General features: G+C 47.2%; 1 protein-coding gene across 3 annotated transcripts in view; it reads right to left on the minus strand.

The window, feature by feature from the left end:
- Positions 1-4,712: 4,712 nt before the first annotated feature.
- LOC6493114 (myocardin-related transcription factor B) overlaps positions 4,713-22,525 on the minus strand; it is a 39,629-nt gene continuing 21,816 nt past the window's right edge. For 2 of the 3 annotated variants that reach the window (XM_001957036.4, XM_032454386.2), the window contains exons 2-6: positions 17,683-18,534; positions 17,479-17,619; positions 14,124-14,189; positions 5,152-13,397; positions 4,713-5,091 (exon numbers count right to left, since the gene is read on the minus strand). In XM_001957036.4, coding sequence (XP_001957072.2) covers positions 9,067-13,397; positions 14,124-14,189; positions 17,479-17,619; positions 17,683-18,534 — 5,390 coding nt within the window. In that variant the 3' untranslated portion in view covers positions 4,713-5,091; positions 5,152-9,066. The remainder of the gene's footprint in view (positions 5,092-5,151; positions 13,398-14,123; positions 14,190-17,478; positions 17,620-17,682; positions 18,535-22,525) is intronic. The other variant, XM_044714375.1, reaches the window with a different exon arrangement.

Raw genomic sequence — 22,525 nt, forward strand, 5'->3', positions numbered from 1 at the left:
CTGGCACGACTGGAAAGCTCGCCAGCTGGCCCAGCATTAAAAAGTAATATCAATTTCCACCTTGCCAAGTCGGCGCACGACGGCGAAAGCAACAGCTAAGCGATTTCCCTGGATGCGGATGCAGGCTGCCAGCAGCTGGGCCCCGCCCCCCACGCCCACGCATTAGCTTTAGGTGCGCGTACTCTCCAACTCCCACGCCCCCACACCCGACGAGTCCTTTGCTCCCCTTCGGCCTCCTAGAACCAGAAAATGTCCAAATGTACCGGAGTGGAGACTTTTCATAATTGTTGCTTGCCGCCGATGTCGATTATGCGTTTGTTTGGGATGTTATTAGATGATTAAGGAGTTTTTATTTATTTGTTTTATATTTAGAATAAATACAGTTTGTTTTGGGAATTTGGAACACAAGAAATGGAAGTCAGGAATTTATTTTATTTAGCTATTATCTATTCATATTTGGAATTATTTTAGTTATTGTTTAACATTTTTCTTTCAATTAAATTCTCAGTAAAAATGCACTTTTGATTCAGATTTGAATTTTAAACAGATTTGAATTTACTATTTATATTAAAAATTTTAATAACCATTATTATAAATATCAAGGGTGAAACTAAAGTAATTCTTTATATTCGTTGAAGAAACAAAAATACACATTAAGTTCTTTCAAATATATTATGTATTTTGGAAAACGTTCTTAAAATATAAACCTTACCATTCAACTAGCTTAAAATATATTTTTTTTAAATTTCTAAATAATATGGTAATACAATTGTCGCAATAAATTTAATATCTGAACTTATCCTTATAATCCCAAATTTGAAGGACATAAAGTATATTCTAATATTATTAATATTAATAAACTCATAATGAATATGATTGCTCAAAAAATAATGCCTTTTTTAAGAATTTTTAAACGTTACTTTTTGAAATTAAAAAATTCGTTTTTATTTGTGAATGCAAACTACAAGCTAAGCACTCCCATTCTCACACACTCGAGTCCTTTCGCTCACTCGTTCCCACACAAGCGAAGGAAAAAGCGCAACAGGACCAAAATAATTGCGCGTTAAACATGTGCCAAGCAACAGCCGAAAAAGGACGAGAGAAAGGACGACACACACAGACAGCGCGAGAGAGAGGGAGAGTGATTGGGAGAGAGGCTTAGGGACGACATTGAAAGCCGAAGGATACCGAGGCCCAGAGAGCCCCACTGGAATGTTCAACTGGTTGCGTTTTCGCAAGCAACAGGATACGCTGGAAGGGAGGAGAACATCGCCAGGGACAGAAACATCGCACACAGACCCACAAACACCTCGAAAGCGGATTCAGGAGCTGCAACAAAAAAATAAAGGAAAGCAGAAGGAGCAGTGGCAACCACAGAAGGAGGCATAGAAGCAGTCGCGTGCTTTAAGCTTGAATACCAAAACAATTTGAGCGCACAATAAAATTCAATGGGCGCCGAGGAAAGGTGGGGCGGGAGTGGCGGGAAAAGCAGGAAAAGCGAAAAAAGCTGAGGAGGCAGCAAAAAGAAAATGTGCCAATGCGATGAACAAAGGGAGGGAGGAAACCGTCAAGGGGCGGCGGCATTGCGTGTGAAAGGAGCAGCGCCTATTGAAGGACGAACGGCATTAGAATGCTGCAAAAAAATATAAAAGCGGATAGACTTAAAGAAACAGAAGGACACAATTATTGCTATTTAATTTTTCCCATTACTTGTTGCCTTATTTTAAATTAAATTTAATAAAGTTTAAAACTACTACAATTACTGTTTAATAATAACATTAAATCTAAGACACTTTTAGTATTTATTCTCCTGGTGTAGACCATGTTTACCTGGTAGTCCTGGCCAGTCACGAAGGGATGTTTGTGTTGAGCCTGCTCAGATACCCCAGCCACGTCCCAGGAATCGAAGTCGCAGGACTCCGAAAAGGTATGCACCGTCTGTCGATTAAGATGCCAGGCTCGGTGGCTCGGTGGCTCGGAGGGTCCTGGGTCGTCCGGCTGTTGTGTTTGGGGAGCTTATGGCCAGGCCCTCGTGACAGAAAACATGGCCAGGACCTGCCCGTCCTGGCTGGCAGCTTATCAATTTGTATGCCTGCAGATATTTATTTATGAATATCCTTGCCGCCCCGGACGCTCTCGTCTCACGCCTTTATGGGTACGAAATGCCGAAATGCTGAAATGCCGCGTAATCCTGACGCACACCTTTTGCCTTCGGCCAAGAGTCCTGCGTCCTGCAGGCTCTTCTTTATGTGTCGCTGCCCCACCAACGCCTCGAATCACCTTTTTTTTAGTGCCTTCCGCCGGCGCTTTCACGAGCCGTTGCTTAATTTTATTTTTATTGCAGATTGATTTTTTCAGATTAAGTTTTCCATTTTACAGCGTCGTCCGCTGTCTGCGCACTTACAGGACTACCGACGTGTAAGGGGGTGGGTATTTGGGATTTCGGGGCTGGCGGCGAAATCTGTTGCCTACTTTTGTGCGTCGGCTGCCTAAAATCCGCGCATTCAGCTTCAATTAGTACTGCTGGAAACAAAGACAACAAAACAGAACAGAACAAAACCAAACAAAACAAAAAGCAAACAAATGCCACCCCGCCCCGCTGGATGTGGTCCTGGGGTTTTCGCGCCTGTCACACCAGCAAACAAACACCAAGTAAAAGTAAAACATTTTCATGCAAATGCTTTTGTTTAACTATGGAATATCCCCAGCATTTGCACACATCCTAGCCAGCACTCTCACTCAGGCACCAGCACCGAGCGCGTGTGAGAGTCTTGCGGCGAAAGTTTTGCACCCAACACGCTCGCAGCCAGAGCAAACAAAATCAAACCGAGCGCAGCAAAGCAAGCCAATATTGACCCATGGTCAGAGGCGGTAGGTCAGGTCAGGAGGTCCTGCCGGCGGGGCATATCAATAAAAAAAAAGAGCTGCAGGGCCTTCTGATCCACCTGCATGCATGAGAAATTTAGATAACTTTTAAACGAACCTCTGCCCTTTAGCAGTTATCTGGCAGAGTTGAAAAACAAGAAGACAGGATTAATTGGCCGCCATTAGTTGGCTTAAAAATCTATTTAGTGACGGCCAACTGCAAGTGCAACTGTCATTAGATCGGACGGCCAGTTGGCAGTTTATCCCTGACGGTTATGTCAACTAAATGCGTAAGCTTATTTTGCATTCGACATGACACTCAATTAATGGCGACAGGCAAGAGGGCTTCACTCCAAGGACCCAGGACCAGTCCGCGTAATCCCTTCGCCACTTTCAATGGCTACAACTTAATTATGTGGAAGCTCGCCCGTAAGAAAGACAGCCGAGCACTTGACGCTAATGCCTTGAATCTCAAATCCTTGCTGGCCAGCAGACAGAATTGCAGAATTAAAAATTATCCAAACAGGATGGCATTTATGATAGATACTCTAACCAAGAAACACTAAGCTTCAGTAAGACTTTAAGAGAAACTTGGAAGCGGATATGCCATATTGATTCAATGTTTAATATACTATAATTTTTTAAAAATATCTATAACAGTAACTTGAATCAAGTGTCCCCTTTTGTGAGGGCAGCAAAAAGGTCTAAGAAAACACAACCTAAGTGCTTCATTACGATTTTAATTTGGCATTTTACCTGCCCAAACGGCAGCTATCCTTGCCCTGGCGCTCCTCACCGCACTTTTCACTCTGGGCCAAGTTCGTCGCCAACTTGGTCTTCTTAATTAGAACAATTTGCCAGGACGACAAGTGGTCTTAACATAAACTTGAGTAAATGACGCAAAAATCGCGACAAGCAGCAGCAGCCACAGCCACTGACACTGCCATTGTTGTCCTGTCATCGTCGTTGGCATTTGGGTTAAATGTTCAATGCAAATAGTTTTGGCGACAGATTTCGCCTAGGCCGGGCCAAGCCCTAGCACAATGGCGTATTTTTGTCTATTTACTGCAAAGTTAATTGAATTTTCACGCCAAAGCCGCCAAGAACAATGGCAATGGCCCGGAGCTATAATGGCTTGGCCCGGCTTGGCTCACAACGCTTTTTTTGACAAAGTAATTAACTCTGAATAATGCGCCAGGGAAATTGCTGTCGAGTAGGTCATAATTTGTTGGGCGCCTGCAAATTCCTTTTGTTAATCAAAGAGGAAATGCGCCTCCTTCAGCGCCTGGAAAGAAACTGGGGCCCACTTCCTGCCCAGGTTCAATCAATTGATATCGATCAGCTCGCACCGAGGGCTGGCAAAGTTCGCACCACAAAACTGAAGTAAAGCAACAGTTTGACAAGTGGGTGGTAGTGGAGGCTAAGGCCGCCTTCAAGGAGGGATAAAGTGTGTCCTTAGCCAACTTGTTGCTTGGCCAGGACGGGGGGAAAAAGGGCTGCACATTGCGTAGGTCCTTGGGGGGCTTCGGCTTGAACAGTTTAGGAAACCTCCTTGGGGCGATAAAGGGATTTTTCTATAATATTATAAATGCCTTTCCTTCGAAGGAAAAAAGTTTTCTTCTATAATTATCTAATGTTTGTCTTATTATTTATTAACAGGATAATTACTTGTTGTTAACCATATAATTATATAACCGGAAAGATAGAAAATAATAGTAATTGAAGTTATAATAGGGGTTTCTGGTTCTGCCAGGTATTAGCCAAGTTATAAAGATGTTTCTATTGGAAAAAGTGACAACTACACAAAGTTTTTGAAGCTCTTAATCTAATTAAAAAAACAAATTCAGTTACGGTAATCAAAATTTATTTTTTATCTAAAGGCTACAAAAAACAGTGAATTTTAAAAATTATTTTGAAACTATTGTTGACATAAATAACTCCAATACTCTCCAAGTTATATTCCACGAACTGCGGACAATGTCATTTGCGCTACGAGGTGGGTTGCCTAGTTGTGTCTACCGAATCCCCGGAAGCTCCACCATCCGCGATCATTCTGGACGAATCATCCTGAAAGAGGCGCACAAGAATCAACGCCAGTTCCCTAAAAATTTGAAACTCCACCCAAGGATCTGCGATTCCTTCGAAATACACCCATATGGATGCACGACCAATTGTGAGAGTCATACCTCCACGAAAGTCGTCTGCGTCCATCCTGAAAATAGTATACTTTCAAATATATAATGTTATCGAGAGGAAACTGTAGGTTTAATTCTGGTAGTATTTTACTTGAAAATATATAAAAGCTAAATTCGTCTAGAAAGACTTTTTGTTTCTATGTATTCCGCTTGAAAATTTGATCATCCAGAATAGAAATGTAGCCTTCTACTGAGCTTGTCAGTAAAAATTGTTTCAATACAAAAGTGACAGGAAATGGAATGGTATCTTGGTATCTTAGTTTTTCCAAATCAGCTAGGAAACTAAAGAACCTTTTATAAATTGAAGCTCAAAGGAACTATATTAATATCAGCAAGCGTATAAAAATTCTTCTGTTCATGTGATGGTTTCCCCAAAATACGAAAGTTTCGGAAATAAATCTCGATGTTCTCGTCGCTAGTCCAGTTCCCCATCAGAGTCCTTACTCGTAGCGCAGCTAAAACACAATTAGAGGACCGTGGCACAAACAGCACTGGACTCCAGTGACAAGGACGAGTGGGGGCGGGATATCCGAATCGTGGGACCCTTCGGATAGGAGGCGGGACGAGGTGGGCGTGGCGAAACTTTTCGCTTTGGTAAGCAACTGACGCCATTTTAATAACGCAAATTACAGTCACCGTTGTATAAATTTAGTTCGAAGTTGGTGGCAGTGGGTTGGTGTGTGTGTGGTAGGTTGAGTGTCCGATGGGTCGCGGATTGGTGGCAACTGTTGCTGGCACATATTTCAGCTGTTGTGGCACGACGCGGTTGCTGTTCTTTCGCTACAAAGGCGGTCGAAAACATCGCTCGATGGATGCACAAATTGCCATGGCTACATGCCAGTCGTTAAAGCCGATGGCATATGGCTTTATTGTGGGAAACGAACAAGTTTTTCATTGATTAAAAGCTGCCTTAACCATTTTATTGGCCATGAATATGCTCACATTTATTTGGCAGACAAAGGATTAACTGAACTGAATGAAATCCGAATGTAATATTTATCGTTAACCCAACGTTGGTTATAAGGGAGTTTAATAAATAAAACAAATAAATAACAACCTGAATTTCTGATACTAAGTTAATATTACTAACCAGGTTGTAAGACCAGCAGGGCGCATGAGTACATTTTGGGTAAACAGGTCGTATTAGTAATGTACATTAGTAATATCCCAAATTTCTAACAAATTACTGTGTCCTTCCAAATGCAACAGAGTTTCCTCTGATCAAAGATTTCAAAGGATTATAATGACCCACAGCGGGTTAAAGCCTCATCCTCCTCCTCCCCGAAGAAGACAAGTCAATTTTCGAAGGATATATGTACACAGGCCAGCGGAGAGAAAGCCATTGTGTGGGGCTCTGAATTGCTCAGCGCAGCAGGTCCTGTCGTGTCCTCGAGCTGTAAGCCTTAACGCTTGGCAGCCGTCCAACTATGGAATATCCGACAATTGTTGCCATGGCTACTGTGGCTGCAATTTTGCGTCATATTGTTTGCTGATTTCGTTTCGGGTCTAAAAATAAACAACTCAACTCGAGTCGAGTCGAGTCGAGTCTCGAATTCAGCAGGACACTCGCTCGCCTCCAGGCCTCCAGGCCGCAAGCAGTGGCCGCTTTGCTAATGATAAGCCTTGTTTTGTTGGCGTTGCCGCTGTGGCTGTGGCAGCCACAAAAACATTATGATTGCGTATTATGCCGTCATTGATTTTAATTTTAATGTTGAATTTATCTTTCGTTGGGGCGTAATGCGCTTAAATGCGTACTTAATGTGCTTCAGAGAGTTTGAAACTCGATAAGGCACAAAGAAAATTAATTGTTTGACTTTATTTTTTGGCCACCGCCCCAGCGATGCCCCAGCGAGCTAATCAGTCTGATGAGTAAATTAACATTTTTGTTGGAAAAATGAATATTTTTATTTACGCATTAAATTCTTGCACATGTGCACAGTTATATTCATATAATGTATACATAAGTATATCGGTATATCACTTGTTATATATTATATATAGACTTTTATCCGTTTGCTCTTGCTGCAAAAAATTACACATAGTTTTATGATGTGATGGAGTTTATTCTGTATTTCTGCTGTTTGTATTTAAATGAAGTTCTCTTTTAAACGCAACGCACAAAAATGTTCAAGCCAACATTAAATTATAGATATTTATGCAATTAAATTTAGAATTAATCAAACAATAAGCTTAGTTATGGTAATTAAGTTCCTTCTAACAATAAACGTATTCATTAAAATAATTTATGAATTGTTATAATGGAAGCGATATAGTTTTTTTTTTTTTTATTTTTACTCTGTATGTTTTTTAAAGCGCGTCGATGATAATTAAACGTTAAGCTTAAAATTCAATTATGCAAATTTATGCAGATAGTTGAAATCAGTGTCCGAGAGGATTATTGCAAATGTAAACGAGTGTCAAGTGATTAACTTTGCGGGTGAGATGTGAAATGTATGTTTACGTAGTATGTATTGTTTGCCTTTTTAGACTAGAGCTAAGTTACGAGTACACTTATATAATTCGCTTATACAAAAATATATCCATATATTGGTGTATTGAGTTTTGTGGTTTCTCTTTCGACTCGACTCGACTCTCACAAATTGCAATTTTGAATTGTTTTTGCTTACTCTTACTACTGGTTGAAATGTGTCAATTGCTTACAATTTATTTATTTCAACTTTAGGTTATCTTTTAGTTGAGCCTTACACTCAAAAATATGTCCGAATGCTTGGCATGCTCCCCCGCCCGATATACAAAATACCTACACTTAACCGAATACGAAGGTTAAAAAATTACAATTCCGAATTGCCTTAAAACGGTTAGAAGAGTGCGTTAAGTACACGCCGCAGGATCTAGTTACTCTACAGTAGTACAGTAGTACCTTTAAGAATAATTGTATTTAGAATAGAATTGGATTAGAATTAATTTAAGTAACGGAATCGCTGTGCCTAAGAAGTGAGTGCAACTAAAGAAAGAAATGTATTTTTGTGTATATATTTTCGCTAATTGGCTTAAAAGGCATTTCAAATGAAATTGATCTGAGTTTTGCTCCGACTTGCTACTTTAAAGGCTTTTTCTTTCCTTACAGGAAATACTTCTCAAATTGTGTGTTTTTCGTGTTTGCTAAATATTTAGTTTAATTTGCTTTTAAATTAGAATAAGCTCCGCATTCACTTTAAATAATGTATTTAATTTCATTTTAAATAGAACTTAAAACAAAATTACTGAATGTGATTTCACCGATGCCGCCTCATCCTACGACATGAATATATTTTTTAATTTAAAATATTTTTAAAGTTTCTTCCTGTTCATCCTTCTATCCTTTCTTGGCTTCTATCCTTTCATGACTTCTGACCTCTGACCTTCCTTCTAGACTCTTATCATTCATCCTCACTCACTTTCTCTCGCTTCTGTTAGTTAGTAAGATTTCACTCGCATTATTTTCAAATTGGAATGACCTTCATTAGAAACATGTACTTTTGTTTTTTTTTTTTTTTTGTTTAAACTTTTCTCTCTTTTCGATCTTTACAACATTTTTTTGTAGGCTTTTTTGCATTTTTAGGCTTATTTTTTAATGATAGTTTATGATAAGTTTTACTTTTTATGCTTTTCTAAATGTTTTGGCTGTTTTTTCGTTTGTTTTTCTTGCTTATATAGGAAAGGGTTTCAAAAGTATGTTTTTTAGTTTTTAGTTTTAGTTTTTGGAGTGTCGCTCCCGGCAATTTTGGTATTTTTTTTTGTTTTTTGCTCTTGTTTTCTTGGAAATAGTAAAGTTTCGAAATTTCAACTGACGTTCAAATGTTTTAAATGCATTTAGAAAATAAATAGGATTTGTTTCTTGTGTATGTATAGGTGTGGTGTGTGTGTGTAGGTGTGTTGGTGTGTGTGTGAATTCTTCAGGAATATTTTCGAGAAAAGTGAGCACCACGCTGGATTGTGTTTTTTACGGAAAAGTTTCTTGTTTTGGGATCTCTATGAAATATCTGCTCTGTCACTCGCTCCTCCATTAGACCGTAAAGTCCCCCGCCGCCCAGTTCATCTTGTAGTCGTCTATGTTGAACAGATCGAATATGTCGCCGCTGGTGTTGAAGGCGTCCACTGCCCCGCCCCCTCCACTGCCGCCGTTGTCCACGCCCCCGGAACCGCTGTGCGCCATGCTGGTGGTCGTTACGTATTCGCCGTGTGGGCCCGCCTGCGGCTGGGTCACCGCCTGCATGAAGGAGTTCAGGGTGCTCTCGAAGTCGTCGCAGTCCATGGGCGTGCTGTGGCTGTTGAAGTGGCCGTTCACCACACACCCGGCGGAGGAGGACGAGGAGGAGGACTCGCCAGCACCGTTGACGGAGGCCATGTTGCCGTTGCCACCTCCCGTCACGTGCTGACTCAACTGGGCCACGAAGCTGTCGGCATCGAAGTCCACGTCCGCCGGACCTCCGGGATTGTTGTTCAGCAGCACGCTGTCCGGGCTGCTGGCATCGAGAAGCTCGTTGATGGACGGCTGCAGGCTGGGATTGAGATCGCGTCGCAGGTTGTTGTTGCCGTTCTTGGAGGCCTGGCAGTAACTGCTGGCCGGGTTGCTGGTGGCGTCCTCGCCCATGTCCATCTCCAGCTGCTGCGACATCAGCTCCAGCAGCTCGTACTCGTCGAAGTGGTTCAGCTTGGCGTCCGGACTCGGCGGCTTCTCGCAGCTGCTGTGGCAGCTCTTGGGCGGCGTGCTGGGCGGCGGCGTGGCATGGTGTTGCTCCAGGAAGATGTCCAGGGTCTTGGCCACACTCTCCGCATCGATGGCCCCCGCATCCGGTTGCAGCGGCGAGGCCATGTCGATGTTGTCAATGAAACTGGCGGCGCTGGCCGCGCTTCCCGGATGGAAATCATTCGTGTCCATGGCCATGTCCATGTTCTGTTGCTGATGCTGCTGCTGGGAGGGTGTGTGGGATGCCTCCAGCTTGGGCACTATGCTGGCTCCTCCCGGCGTCGTGGCGGCACTGAACATGGCCAGCTCGGGCAGGGGGGTGAGCGGCGTGATCGGCTCCCGGGCACTCTCCGGCAGCTCCCCCTGCTTGATGAGTATGTCCAGGACATCGCTGACCTGTTCGGACTTGATTCCGGCCACCTTGCGCTTGGCAGCCTGGCTGCTGGCCGTTGGCGCCATCTGGACTGGAGTTGGCGACTGCACTGGCTCCTCCTTGATCTTCACCAGCGGCATAAGGCCGTTCAGAGCCGCCGCCTTGCTGGCCGCCAGCTGCTTGGTGGCCTCCTCATACTGCGGCGGTGGAGCGGGAGAGGGCTTCAGGTCCAGCTGGATGAGCTGCTGCTGGGCAGGCTGGAACTGCTGATGCTGCTGCTGATGCTGTTGCTGCTGCTGGAGCTGCTGCAGCTGCTGATGCGTGATTATCGATTTGGCTTCAATGGGAAAGACAATACTGGGCAGGGAGCTTGTGCGCTGATGGCCGTTCAGCAGCTTTTTGGGCTGAGCCACTGCGGCAGGTGGTGGTGCTGCCGCTGCCACAGTCGCTGCAGCTGGCGGTGGTGCGGTGGTTGTTGTTGCTGCTGTTGTGGCTGTCAGACTGATGTTCCCCAGAGTGTGCGCCGTCATGTGCTGATCGTTGAGGCCCACCAGGAAAATGGTCTGATTGCTCTCGTTCCACAGCAGCCCCAAATTGTTGTGGTGCGGCGTGGCTGTTGCAGGTGTTGCTGCTGCTGCCACGGCTGCCGCTGGCTTGGCTGCCTGCAATATGGTTGCGGATTTCTTGGTGGCTGCCGTTGTTGTTGTCTTGGCAGGAGCATTGTTTATATGATTGTTGTTATTGTTGTTGAATGGAATGAGTACAGTTTGTGTCTTTTGCGTGAGCAAGCGCACCTGTTGCTGCTGTTGTTGCTGCTGCTGCTGTTGTTGCTGCTGCTGTTGCTGCTGCAGGGCCTGCTGCTGCTGTTGCTGTGCCGCCGCAGCTGCCGCTGCCTTTTGCTTCTGGATCTTAGCCTCCAGCTGCTGCTTGACCACCATTTTCTGGTTGATGGGAGCTGGATTGCCCGAAATGTTGCTGCCAGTATTAGTGCCACCATTGCTGGCCTTCTTGGCCGCCTGTTGCTGCTGCTGCTGCGACACTCCGTTGACTTTGCTGGCCTTCACTGCAGTTACCTTGGCGGGAATGCTGGTGTGCTTCGCCTCCACCTTCTGCGGCAGCACCGTCAAGGTCTGCGGCGGACCGTTGGACGACGTGGTGGTGATCAGAGTGATCTGCTGCGAGGGCAAGGCATTCACCACCTGGGCGGTAACGGTCTGCTGCTGCTGTTGCTGCTGCCGCTGGCGAATCTGCTGCAGCTCCTGCTGCGAGCGCTGCAACTGGCGCTGCAGTTCGTCAATGCGGCGCTGCTGCTCGCGGAGCAACTCCTCGTTGGTGAGGATTATCGTGGCCGTCTGCGGCTGAGGCGGCAAGATGGTCTGCAGCGTCATCGGGTGGGTGGTGTCCATCTGGTGCTGCTGCACCACGTCCATCTGCTCGTGCTCCATGCCGTGGTCCGACACCAGCATGGTCACCGGTGGGGGTTGCTCCACCAGGCCGCAGTTGCTCGTGTCCATGGCATCGCTAATGGTGATCACCTCCGTGGTGGCCGGAGCACTTGTGGCGTTCACCTGGGCCACTGATGTGGAGCTATCGAGTGCCTCCAGTGGCAGATACGGCTTCAGGCGCTCTATCAAGTGGGGCTTGGGCCCGGACACCGGCAGATTCCGTCGCTTCAGGTGCTGCTTTAAGTCCGAAACCTTCATCTTCTCCAGACGCGTCAGGTCCGTGATGGAGCTCGTGGTCGACTCGGCGTAGCTTGTGGCCGGGCTGGGCGGTATGGAGGAGCTCACGGACAGCGCCGGCGAGGGCAGTGGCGGTGGATGCTGCACTGCAGCAGGTTGCGGCGTCTGCGGCTGCTGTTGCAGCTGCATGGGCTGCTGCTGCGGCTGGGTCGTGGCTATCAGCGACAGGGTAGGCGGCGTGGGCGTAGGCGTGGCCGCAGGCGTGGGAGTCAGCATGGCTGCGTCCCCGAAATTCAGGGGAGCTCCGCCGGTGCTGCTCGTTATGGAAATGGTGTTGGGCAAGCTGAGGGGCGCCGGAACTGGAACGGATTGAGAAGCCAGGGCGGGCACCGTCTTTGTGGTGACGGTGATACTGTTGTTGCTGGGCGGAAGCGCAGCCGCGCTGCTCGGTGGGAGTATGGACTGGTTCTTGTTCAGGTTCTCCAGGAACTTCAAGAGGCAGTTCTGCTGCTCCAACATCAACTGGTAGGAGGTCTCCTCCGGCTGCGTCTGGTCCTGTTTCTGGCCGGCGGCGCTCGGCGGACCCTTGTACTCGTGGAACTTGATCGTTCGCGCCTTGGACACCGGCTTCGACTTGGACTTCTTCCGGTTCTTGTCCTTGCCCGGGGCATCAGACTTCACGGAGACGGGCTGGAGGTGCAGCCTGTGGGCAGTGGCGCTGGCGGACGTCATCGGAGGCGGTGGCGGCGAGGCGATGGAAGACAGCGGACTCAGAGTGGAGGTGCTCGACGCCAGGGAACAGGGCGAGGCCAGCATGGGCAGGAACTGCTGCCCCAGACTGGCCGCAGAGCCGGTGACGCTCTGGCACAGTTCCTCGAACAGATTGGCCGTCTCTTGCTTCACCTTGATTCCGCTCGCTGGCAGTGGTGGTGGCGGAGGCGGTGGGGGTGGCACGGGCGCCATCACCGGCACCACCACAGCCTTGGGTGCCTGCGGCTGGGGCTGGGCTTGTGGCAGGATCTGCGGCGAGCTAACCACCAGCTGGCCCCCGGCCGTGGGCATGGTCAGGGCCATCGTCACGATGCCAGCGGAGGCGGCCGCCGCCTGCAGCACATCGGTACTGGGAGGCGGGGGCGTGGCCGTGACCACCATGGCCTCGTCCAGGCGGGGCGGCGTCTGCCGAGTGTCGCTCTCCGAGCTGAGAGAGTCCTCGTCGAAGGTTACATAGCTGTGGGGGTGCTGCGGCCGCGTCAGCAGCCCCTCGCTGGTGGCCTTGAAGGAGACGAGGCCCTCCTTGACGATCTTCTCGATGGGCTTCTCCGTGTGCAGGATGTTCTTCTTGATGAGCTCCAGCGGGCCCGGGCGGTGCTGGATCTGGGAGTTGAGCTGGTCGGCCAGGCGGGCTTTCTTCAGCATGCGCTGCTTCTCCGCCAGGCTCGGGTCGATGTGGCACTCGTCCTCCTCGAGGATGTGGCGGCGCTCCAGGTCCTCGCGGTTCGGCCGCTGCTGGATCTTGGCCTTCAGCAGGTCGCTGGTCTTGGCCCGTTCCAGTTGCTTACATTGTTCGTGGATAGCGGGCGATGTTTTCAGAGCTATAATAGAGTGCAAATTATTAATATAAAAGTGGAAAGAGTATATTTAACCATCATCGGAAAAGGCCGAAGCTGGGAGATGGTGGAGAAATATGGAAATATCTCCCTTCCATGGAGATATTTTTGGAATATTCTGAGTATTCTTTCTCTTAAAGCTTTCTTATGGAAGCTACTCTCCATTTAATCAATGGCTTTAACAAACAAACCACATGAAGTGGAATGCCCAAGTATTTGTCTAATAAATTTGATGCGTTTCCTAGCCCTCCATAAATACCCTCACTCATCCGGACATCCGCAAAATATATGATGATTCAATGCCCAAAGTTGTGCCTCTGCGCTACGCATCTTGCGGGGAAATTCATCATTTAAATTCAAATTCACTTTCGGCTGCGTTGAGGGCTTTGAATTAGTTTGTAAATTTGCGTATTTCTTAGGATACTTTTCCCTGGTCCTTTTATTCCTTATATTGTCCCGCATCTCGCCGCCGCCAGTTCTTCCGTTTGCATTTCATTCTGCCTTCTGCCGGGCGCATAAATTTGAAAGCCATTCAAACGAAATGTTCGGCTGTATTTGCATATCCTTTTTGGCGGACGAATTGGGCCCGCCCCGGAGCATCTGCTCGGAGCCAGCTAAGTGTGGTTAATGTGTATTTTATCGATCTACTAACTGACTGACTAAGCGGCTAAATGCTCCCTATCTGACGGCACTGATTCTGGCGATACTTACATGGTATGATGCCCTGCTCCACGAGCTGCGAGTGTGGCCTCCGCACCATGAGCTTCACTTTGAGCGCTGGAAAGATACAGTTCAGGTTAGTCAGGTTGGCTGGTTGGCTGGAAAACCCTCAAGTTGTTAGCACAAATCAAAAAACCACAAATTACAGGGCCAAACAATCATAAATTATGAAACAGTGCATGGAGCGAGCGATGGTGTTCGGGGGTGTGTAGATCAAACATAGAAATCCCATAAAAAAAAGTGCTCCCAACAGCTGGGGGAAATAATTTTCGGGGCGCAAAGTTTGCCACTGCTGGTGGTGCTGGTTTTCCGTCCGTTTTGACAACGCCGGGGCAATAAATGTCTGGGAGCAACACAAAAGGCAGCTGCAAATGGAAACAACAAGGCAGCGGCGCGCGAAAAAAAGGAAAACTTTTTAATATCTTTATGTGCGGGCTATTATGGTGTGAACACACACATATATTTCGCAGGCGACTCCAAAGTTTCAAGCCCGAAAAATTAAATATTTAAGCTTGCTTAAGGACGAAGCAGGATGACAGCCGACAACGACAACGACAACCAACGAAGGTGTGGCCCCATGGGGCGTATGCGTAATAATCTGATTAGATTGCCACCGTGCGGCGCAGCTCTTCGGCTGAATAACAGATTGATGTCAATTAACTTGGCATCCAGTCAATGCCAGGAAAATGCCTCGAAAAGGGAAGCTTCAGCAGCCAATTGACTTTGAAAGATGAGCGTTTTTATCCCAAGACTCCGCTCCCAAGACAAGCAAGGGAAACGTTTCCAATTATAATCGCAGAGCGCATAAAATAATCAATTAATGGGACATTATCCTTTCATCGTTAAATCCCGGAATGGACAATTAAATTCGTGCCGTCCTCTGTAATGTAATTTCAGTCGCCAGTCCTCGGTCCAAGGAATGTTTTGGCATATTAAGCATACGACCTGCTGTCCTAATATCATTACCTTCAATTAGCATTCCGGGAGCGAGGACTCCCGAAGTTCTCTGTGCCGAAATTGATTCACAAAATGGCCAGCCAGCCATGTAATTAAAACGAAATAATGCGCATTAGGGCGTAGAGTCTGGCCTGTGGAGCTTCTGAAGCCCAAACTGGAGGTAAATAAAAGCCAAAGCCGCAAATGAAATGAAAACACAAAATCTTATGCGCCGTCGGCGATCCAAGGAGGTCTGGGGGAAAAAGCAAACAGGGGCGGAGTCCGGATTCCGGCCAGCAGGGCAGTGCACTGTGGTGGCTCTGTGGCTTTCCTTCCAAGGCCAGTTGGGGCTTAAAGACCGGAAATCGTCATGAGCTATGTGGCATCCTGGCAAGTGGGTTAGTGCATCTTTTCGGGGAACCTTTCCTCTGGCCTTCTTCAGTGGCGGACAAAAAACACTTGACGCCACAACAAAGTCGACATCAAAGTGACGATGACGTTATTAAAGTAATTTGGGCTCTTTGTCGAAAATCATCATAAAAGCCAAGAGAGAGCTGCCAAGGCGCGTAATTGTCTCAGACGGCGGTGGCAGCTGTTTGGTCGTCCGTTTTACGATTGAAGTGTGCCGCACAAAAATGTACGAAAAATAAAAAAAAAATTCAGCAAAGCGTAAAATATAAGCGAAAACAACAAATTCATGTTTGCCACGGTCCACGGTCCCCGTTCCAGGGTCCAGGGCATAAGAGGCATGTCTTGTTTTTGTTTACCGGGTGCCAGTGAAAATATTTTGCCATGTAACATCACCACCACTACCTGCCAGTTGCCACTTGCCAAGAGCCAGTGAAAAATCTCGGTGACGACACCAGTGTCGCCAGTCTTGAATTAATTATGCGCGAAATTTCTTTTTGTGCTCCAAAGTCTTCTCCGGAATCTCTCTCCAGCTCACCACGAGTAGGCAGAGTAGGAGAACCGAAGCGCGATTGATAAAAACAATAACATAAATTCCAAATTAAACACATAAAAGTTTTATGCGAAAGGCAATAAACGTGTGTAGACATGGCCAGCGAATTTTCATATAGAATTCCTGTTGTGGTTAGCTGGTGTTGTTGCTGCCGCCCTTCCATCCCAGCAGACGCCCCCGCCCACAGCCTGGCCCACTGACTGAAGCGAAGGTCAGGTAAACAATTGCCTGGCAGGCCAGTCGCGTGAGAAATGTATATAGGAGGGGCCTGTGTGGGTGGCAGTCTGCCTCTGAGGTTGTACTACAGAATCGATTACGTGATCGGAGGCAGTGCTAAGTCGGAACGAAGACGCCATCATCCCAGCTAGAGAAGACATCAGACAGTGGGCAGTGGAGCTCTGGAGAGTAGTCACCTAACTAGGCCCAGTTGGGAGTCATAAAATCATATCCCCAGTCGCGTGCAAGTGTTTATTTGTCAAAATATTTCTGCAGCGCCGCCTCTGCATCCCCGACTGCAACAGCCATGTGTTTATAATAAATATTTTTTCCCAAAATGTTTACACACCAGTACTGAGTACTGGCCCAAAGGCAGAGCTGGTGGTTGCTGCCACATAGTATGCAGTTTATTCGTTAGATAACTTGCCGGAAATTCGCGCCATACACTGTTGGCACTGGCTGGCGGGATGTACATAGGTTTTTCAATCTCAGGGTCAGTGGTGGGTCAGTTTATCGGCCACTTCTAGGCCCGTCGGAGGGGCGGCAGCCCATTTCCGGTTCCACCTAAAATGCCAGGCGAGTGCAGGCGACAGATGCTGTCAAAACTATTAGCGAGAATGCAGCCATATACCCGCTTCCTCGGCCTGTCATCTTTCGGCCATTCAGAATTAATAAGAATATTTCTCTTCACTCAAAATGCCAGGAAAGTATGTAGGCCAGCCACCGAAACAGTGCCGAGCGCCAAGAACGGCAACGGTGACGGTGACGGCGACTGCTCGGCGGAAAAAGAACTGTTGACAAAATAGAGAACACTTCTGGGGCCATGAATGGCTGGCCGATGGGCGTGGCCGGCGTAAGTGCCTGTTGCGCCGTGACAGCTTCATTAAATAGAATTATAATAATAATAATAATAATAGTAAGAGCTGTGCGACGGGCCTGCCCCCCACCCGGGCGACCGCCAATAATTGGCCGAGAATCTCTCGCTGACGATTATGATTTTAATAATTACAGTGATGGGTGCCGGGCTGGCATTTATGGTTGTGACTAAGCGGAGGCAGTGGCAGTGGCAGCGGCCGGGCCACAAGATGACAAATGCCAAACAGCCGGGCCAAAAAGACGCCCACCGTGGGCGGCCATCCATTGAGCAAACACGAGAGGCAAGAATGGAGCAACAAAGGGTTTTTCTTCCGACACAGTTCTGTTTCCGAATCCTCACTAGCTCCCAACACTCACATTCTTTGTTCTTGTCCATGGCGGGCTGCAGCGGACTGGAGTCCACGATGGCCTTTGGCGGCGACTGCCTGGCGTCGTAGCAGTCCGAGTTGTTTCCATCGTCGCTGCTGCCCAGAAAAGTGGCATGTAGGCGCTGCTCACCTGAAGGAGAGTAAGGGAAAGTGGTAAGCAAATAAGAGACAGTGATTAGCAGAGGATACCCACCCTCGGACATGTCGTCGTAGGTCTCGTGCAGCAGTATTATATCTTGAAAGGTGTGCTCCAAGGTCTTGCCACTGAGCCGGGTGGCGAGGAGGCCCCCGCAGGCGGCGCTCGAAATGAGCTCGACGGTGGTCAGCGGCGAGGCGGAGATGGTGGCCAGCAGCGAGGAGCTGCCGTTGCCACTGCTGCCGCCGCTGCTGCTCCCGCTACTGCCGCTGCTGAGGCTGTGGAGCGAGGCGGACTTCACCAGCTGGCCGACCTTGTGGCAGTTGCTCGGCTTCTGGGTCTGGGCCTTGAGGGTCCTGGCCAGGCTCTTAGTCGGCGACGTGGAGGTGGACTTGTTGAGGAACCGGCTCGCCGTCGCTGCTGCACTGGCTCCCTTCGAGCTGCCGCTGCAACTGGAACTGGTGCTGCTGCAACTACTGCTGCTGCTGCTGCTGCAGCTGCTCAGGCTGCTGCTGATGGACTTCTTCGAGGAATTGGAACTGACGGAGGAGGCTGGCGAGGCCGACGAGGAGCTCTGGTGGTGACCTCCGCCCAAGATGACTGTCTGCTGCTGCTGCTGTTGCTGGAGTGTATTTGCGTTGCTTGTGGGGGGTGAGGTGGTGTGGGCGGTGATCTTGGTGTCGATCGTAATGGGTATGACACTGGGTATGGCGACCAGTTGCTGATGCTGATGCTGGTGGTGCTTCTGCTGGGCCAGCTGCTGGTTGGGATTGGTCTGCTTGCTGGTGGCTCCGCCGCCGGAGCTGCTCTGGAACCAGCTGGGGAAGTTGCCCTTGAGCGTGTCAAAAAGATCCTGATCGAGCGTTAGACGCCACGATGCAGGTCCGCCGTCCACGCTGTGCGTAGACTCTGCAATGAAAAAGGATAAGAAAGGATATTAATCATAAATTTATTTTATTATTTGTTAATTTGTTAACCCTATCGTAAGCAGCCAAATGACAACAGCAGTCGCTGCTGTTTCTGTGACCGCTGGTGTGCTAGTTATTTATGCTAAACACTGCCAAGTAACCTAGTTTGTTGGCCCCGCCCCCTTCAACCCCCCTGCCAGCACCATCACCCCCGCATTGGGGCATAGAATATTTTTCAAATTCTTTTCTATCTCTGTGCTTGGTGGTGGCACGCATTCGAGTCGCCGTGCTTTTGATTTTGTGGCACTTTTGGCTAGAGAATTGCCTTCTGCCTTCTGCCTGATGGCTTCTGGCTTCTGGCTGCTGGCGGAAAATAGATATAGCCGCGTTATACATAGACGCTTATAAATTTATAATTGCAATTTGCCGAATCACTGAGCACTGCTGCATTTTACAGCATTTACTCGTAACTGGTGGCGACAGTAATGCGAATGGCGAATTGCGACGAAAATCTTGGCACTCGACGGCATTGCATCATCCCGAAAGCGACATTCCCAGACACGCCTCAGATTATGCAATATTTTTAGCCAGTATTCCGATCCCAGTATAAATAAGTCCTGAGTCTGATAGGTAATGGCCAAAATTCGCCCAAGAATAAGAACCTTTTCCTGCCAACACACATGACTGACATGCACTTGTCAAATGGCCTGCTATTTCTGGCACAGCTTCTGCCTTTGCTTCTGCTGCTGTTTCCTTTTCCTTTGATTGTTATTTCTGTTGAGCTTAAAAAGGTTCGCCTACATTGTTGTTATTGCCGGATACTGGCCGGCTATGGTATTTTTAGAGAACTCATCGGAATTGTTTCGCAATTAGGCCCCGAGGGCCCCAGCTGCTCTTCCAAATACAAGTCCTAATCTTCTGCGTGGGAGTACAAACTGTGACACTTTCTCTGTGTCTTTCTCGTTCGTCTTCTCTTGTCTCTTGTTTGTTTATCTAAACTAAATTTTGAAATTGCCAAGCAAACAAACGGATAACTATGTCGGGCGGTGCATTCGAGTTTGCATCTGCAGCGACGACATTTATTGGTCATTAAAAGGAGAGCGCCAGAAAGGCAACAGGCAACTAGCAAGGGGCAACTGGCAAGGGGCTACAGGCAACGGGACAGGCAAGCGGACAAACAAACAAACAAGAAGACAAACAACATACCAGGCGACCAACCGAGCAACATCACCACGCGACGCCACCAACCACTTGGCAGAAAAGCATGCTTTGCGAGCACAGTGCACGGTGAAAGAAAAATTACACATTTTTCACTGATTTTTAGGGAGGCAGAAGCATGCTTTTCGAGCATACTGCACGGAAAAGGAAATAAAAAAACTATAGAGTCAGTTTTAGCTTCTGGAGCTTTAATACCAAGACTAATATTTGGAAAAAGCATGCTTTTTTGAACATAGTTTGAAGTATAACAAAAATGGGAGCATAAGCATGCTTTTCGAGCATACTGCACAGTAAAAGTAAAAGGACAAGTTCTGAAGTCATTCTTTGCTTTAATCCTAAGATAAATATTTGGAAAAAGCATGCTTTTCAAGTATAGTTTGCAGAAAGAGAAAAATCACACATTTTATTACTGATTTTTGGAAGTCATACTGCAAAAAAGGTAAAAAAAATGGTAAAAATTACCCATTTTTATACCCTTGCAGAGGGTATTATAATTTTGGTCAAAAGTGTGCAACGCAGTGAAGGAGACATCTCCGACCCTATAAAGTATATATATTCTTGATCAGGATCACCTCCTGAGTCGATATGAGCATGTCCGTCTGTCCGTCTGTCCGTCTGTCCGTCTGTCCGTCTGTCCGTCTGTCCGTCTGTCCGTTTCTACGCAAACTAGTCTCTCAGTTTTAAAGCTATCGAGTTGAAACTTTGCACACACCCTTCTTTCCTTTGCAGGCAGTATATAAGTCGGAACGGCCGGGATCGGTCGACTATATCCTATAGCTGCCATATAACTGATTGATCGGAAATGCCATAACTTTGGTGTTTTTTAAGTTAGAGGGTTGGGACTTTCCACACATGTTATATTTGACCAAAATATCTTGTGTACAAAATTTCATAAGGATCGGCCGACTATATCCTATAGCTGTCATACAACGATCGGAATTGGCATAACTTTGGTGTTTTTTAAGTTAGAAAGATGCGACTTGGTACAGATTCTATTTTGGACAAAATAATCTGATTTGCCAAATTTCATAAGGATCGGCCGACTATATACGATCTTCTATATATCTAATAATATAAGATGCGTGGCGCCACCTAGCGGACTGCGACTGAACTGCAAGGGTATATCAACTTCGGCTCCGCCCGAAGTTAGCTTTCCTTTCTTGTTTTATTTAAATCCAAAAAGAAAGGTTTTGAAAGAGCATGCTTTTCAAACAAAGTTTGCATGCTTTTCAAATGCCATCTACTAATCTACTAAGTAGGGAGAATTTTTAAGAGTTTTATTCACAAACTAGATACTACGATAAGGTAGTGCCAGTTATTACCAAGTTTTCTTGCAACTTTTATCATAATTTGTATATATTTATTTTCTGTGCCACTGTGATGCCTGCCCCAATCTTTGTGCTATGTGAAGAGTAGTGTGGTGTGTTTTGAGGTGGCGCGACATGTTGTCCGCACGCAGCCATGTGGCCTGAGACGGACGGACACAGGACGGACCGGACGCGCGGACCCACCAAAGCCATTGCCAATTCTATTTTCGCGCCACCAGCAGCCAGTGAATGCAAGTGGTTTCTGTTGGCCAAAGACGTCCCTCCGCCCTGCTCGGTGCCCCAGGGAGTCTCCTTGGCCATTACAATTTGTCAACGGGGCGTATGCGCAATGTTTCTGATGTTGCTGCTGAAAACAATTGAATTGACACAGGGAACCGAGAGTGAAAAGGAAACCACGGCCGCTTCAAAGCCAAAATTAATGAATCGGAAATAACAATTGAGTGGCGACCGAGAAGAAAGTCATTAAATTGGCTTTGATTCGAAAGTATTATCATTCGAGATGGAATCTAAAAGCCAACTAATAAATGGGAAGCATTTAAAGAGGGATTAAGCAACTAAACCCCTGAGGGAAACCCTAAAAATAATATTAAATTTCGTTTAATACACTCCACTTGTTGCCATTATGTAAATTATAATCAAAGAAAGGCTCCAACCATAAGAGAATCAATAAACCAAATACACACATCCCACCGCCTGCCAGAGATGTTGACAAAACTATAACCTTGAACCGCCCCCCCCCCCCCACACACACACACACACACACACACACATAAATATAGTCCGGCCCAGCCAGCTGGAACAGTTGAAAAATAAAGGACTCGGGGCCGAGCACTTAGTTTGATTTCAGGGCCAGGACTACGACTAGGCTCCAGCTCCATGGCCAAAACTAATCATTCACAGCGGAACGGAACGGAGCGGAAGTTGTGGCGGAAGTTGTAGCCCCCAAGTCCTCGGGCGAGGGCCAGGGGCGTAGGCAGGACTACCACCTACAGAGGGCTCTCTGTATTTTGGAATCAAGCATGTTGTCACCTCAGGAAGAGTACTTTTCCAATTCTCATTAAAATTAAACTCATTTAGAAACCCCTTTGATCCGGCCCGCCGCCCCTGTCCCCTGGCTCCTGGCCGGGCAAGGATGTGGGCGCGTGTTAGTGTGTGTGGTAGTTTGGCATGGTTACTTCAGAGTAAACATCAATTATGTATGCTGTATGCCGGCAGCCATACACGAATCAACGCGCCGCAAAGTATGCTACGTTGAGGTCGATTCTCTGTTTGTCCGTGTCTGTGTATGTGTGGGTGTGCTGGAATGGGCTACTTCCTTTCGGCAAGACAGGAAACAGGATGCTGTTAACGTTACAATTCGACATAATCGATGCTTGTCGTACGAGGCTCGCATTTAACCTGGCAATTTGTCGGCGGCTGCATGGGCATTAACTTTCATTTGCAGTT

Source organism: Drosophila ananassae, chromosome 2R (assembly GCF_017639315.1).
Source record: "Drosophila ananassae strain 14024-0371.13 chromosome 2R, ASM1763931v2, whole genome shotgun sequence".
Taxonomy (NCBI): domain Eukaryota; kingdom Metazoa; phylum Arthropoda; class Insecta; order Diptera; family Drosophilidae; genus Drosophila; species Drosophila ananassae.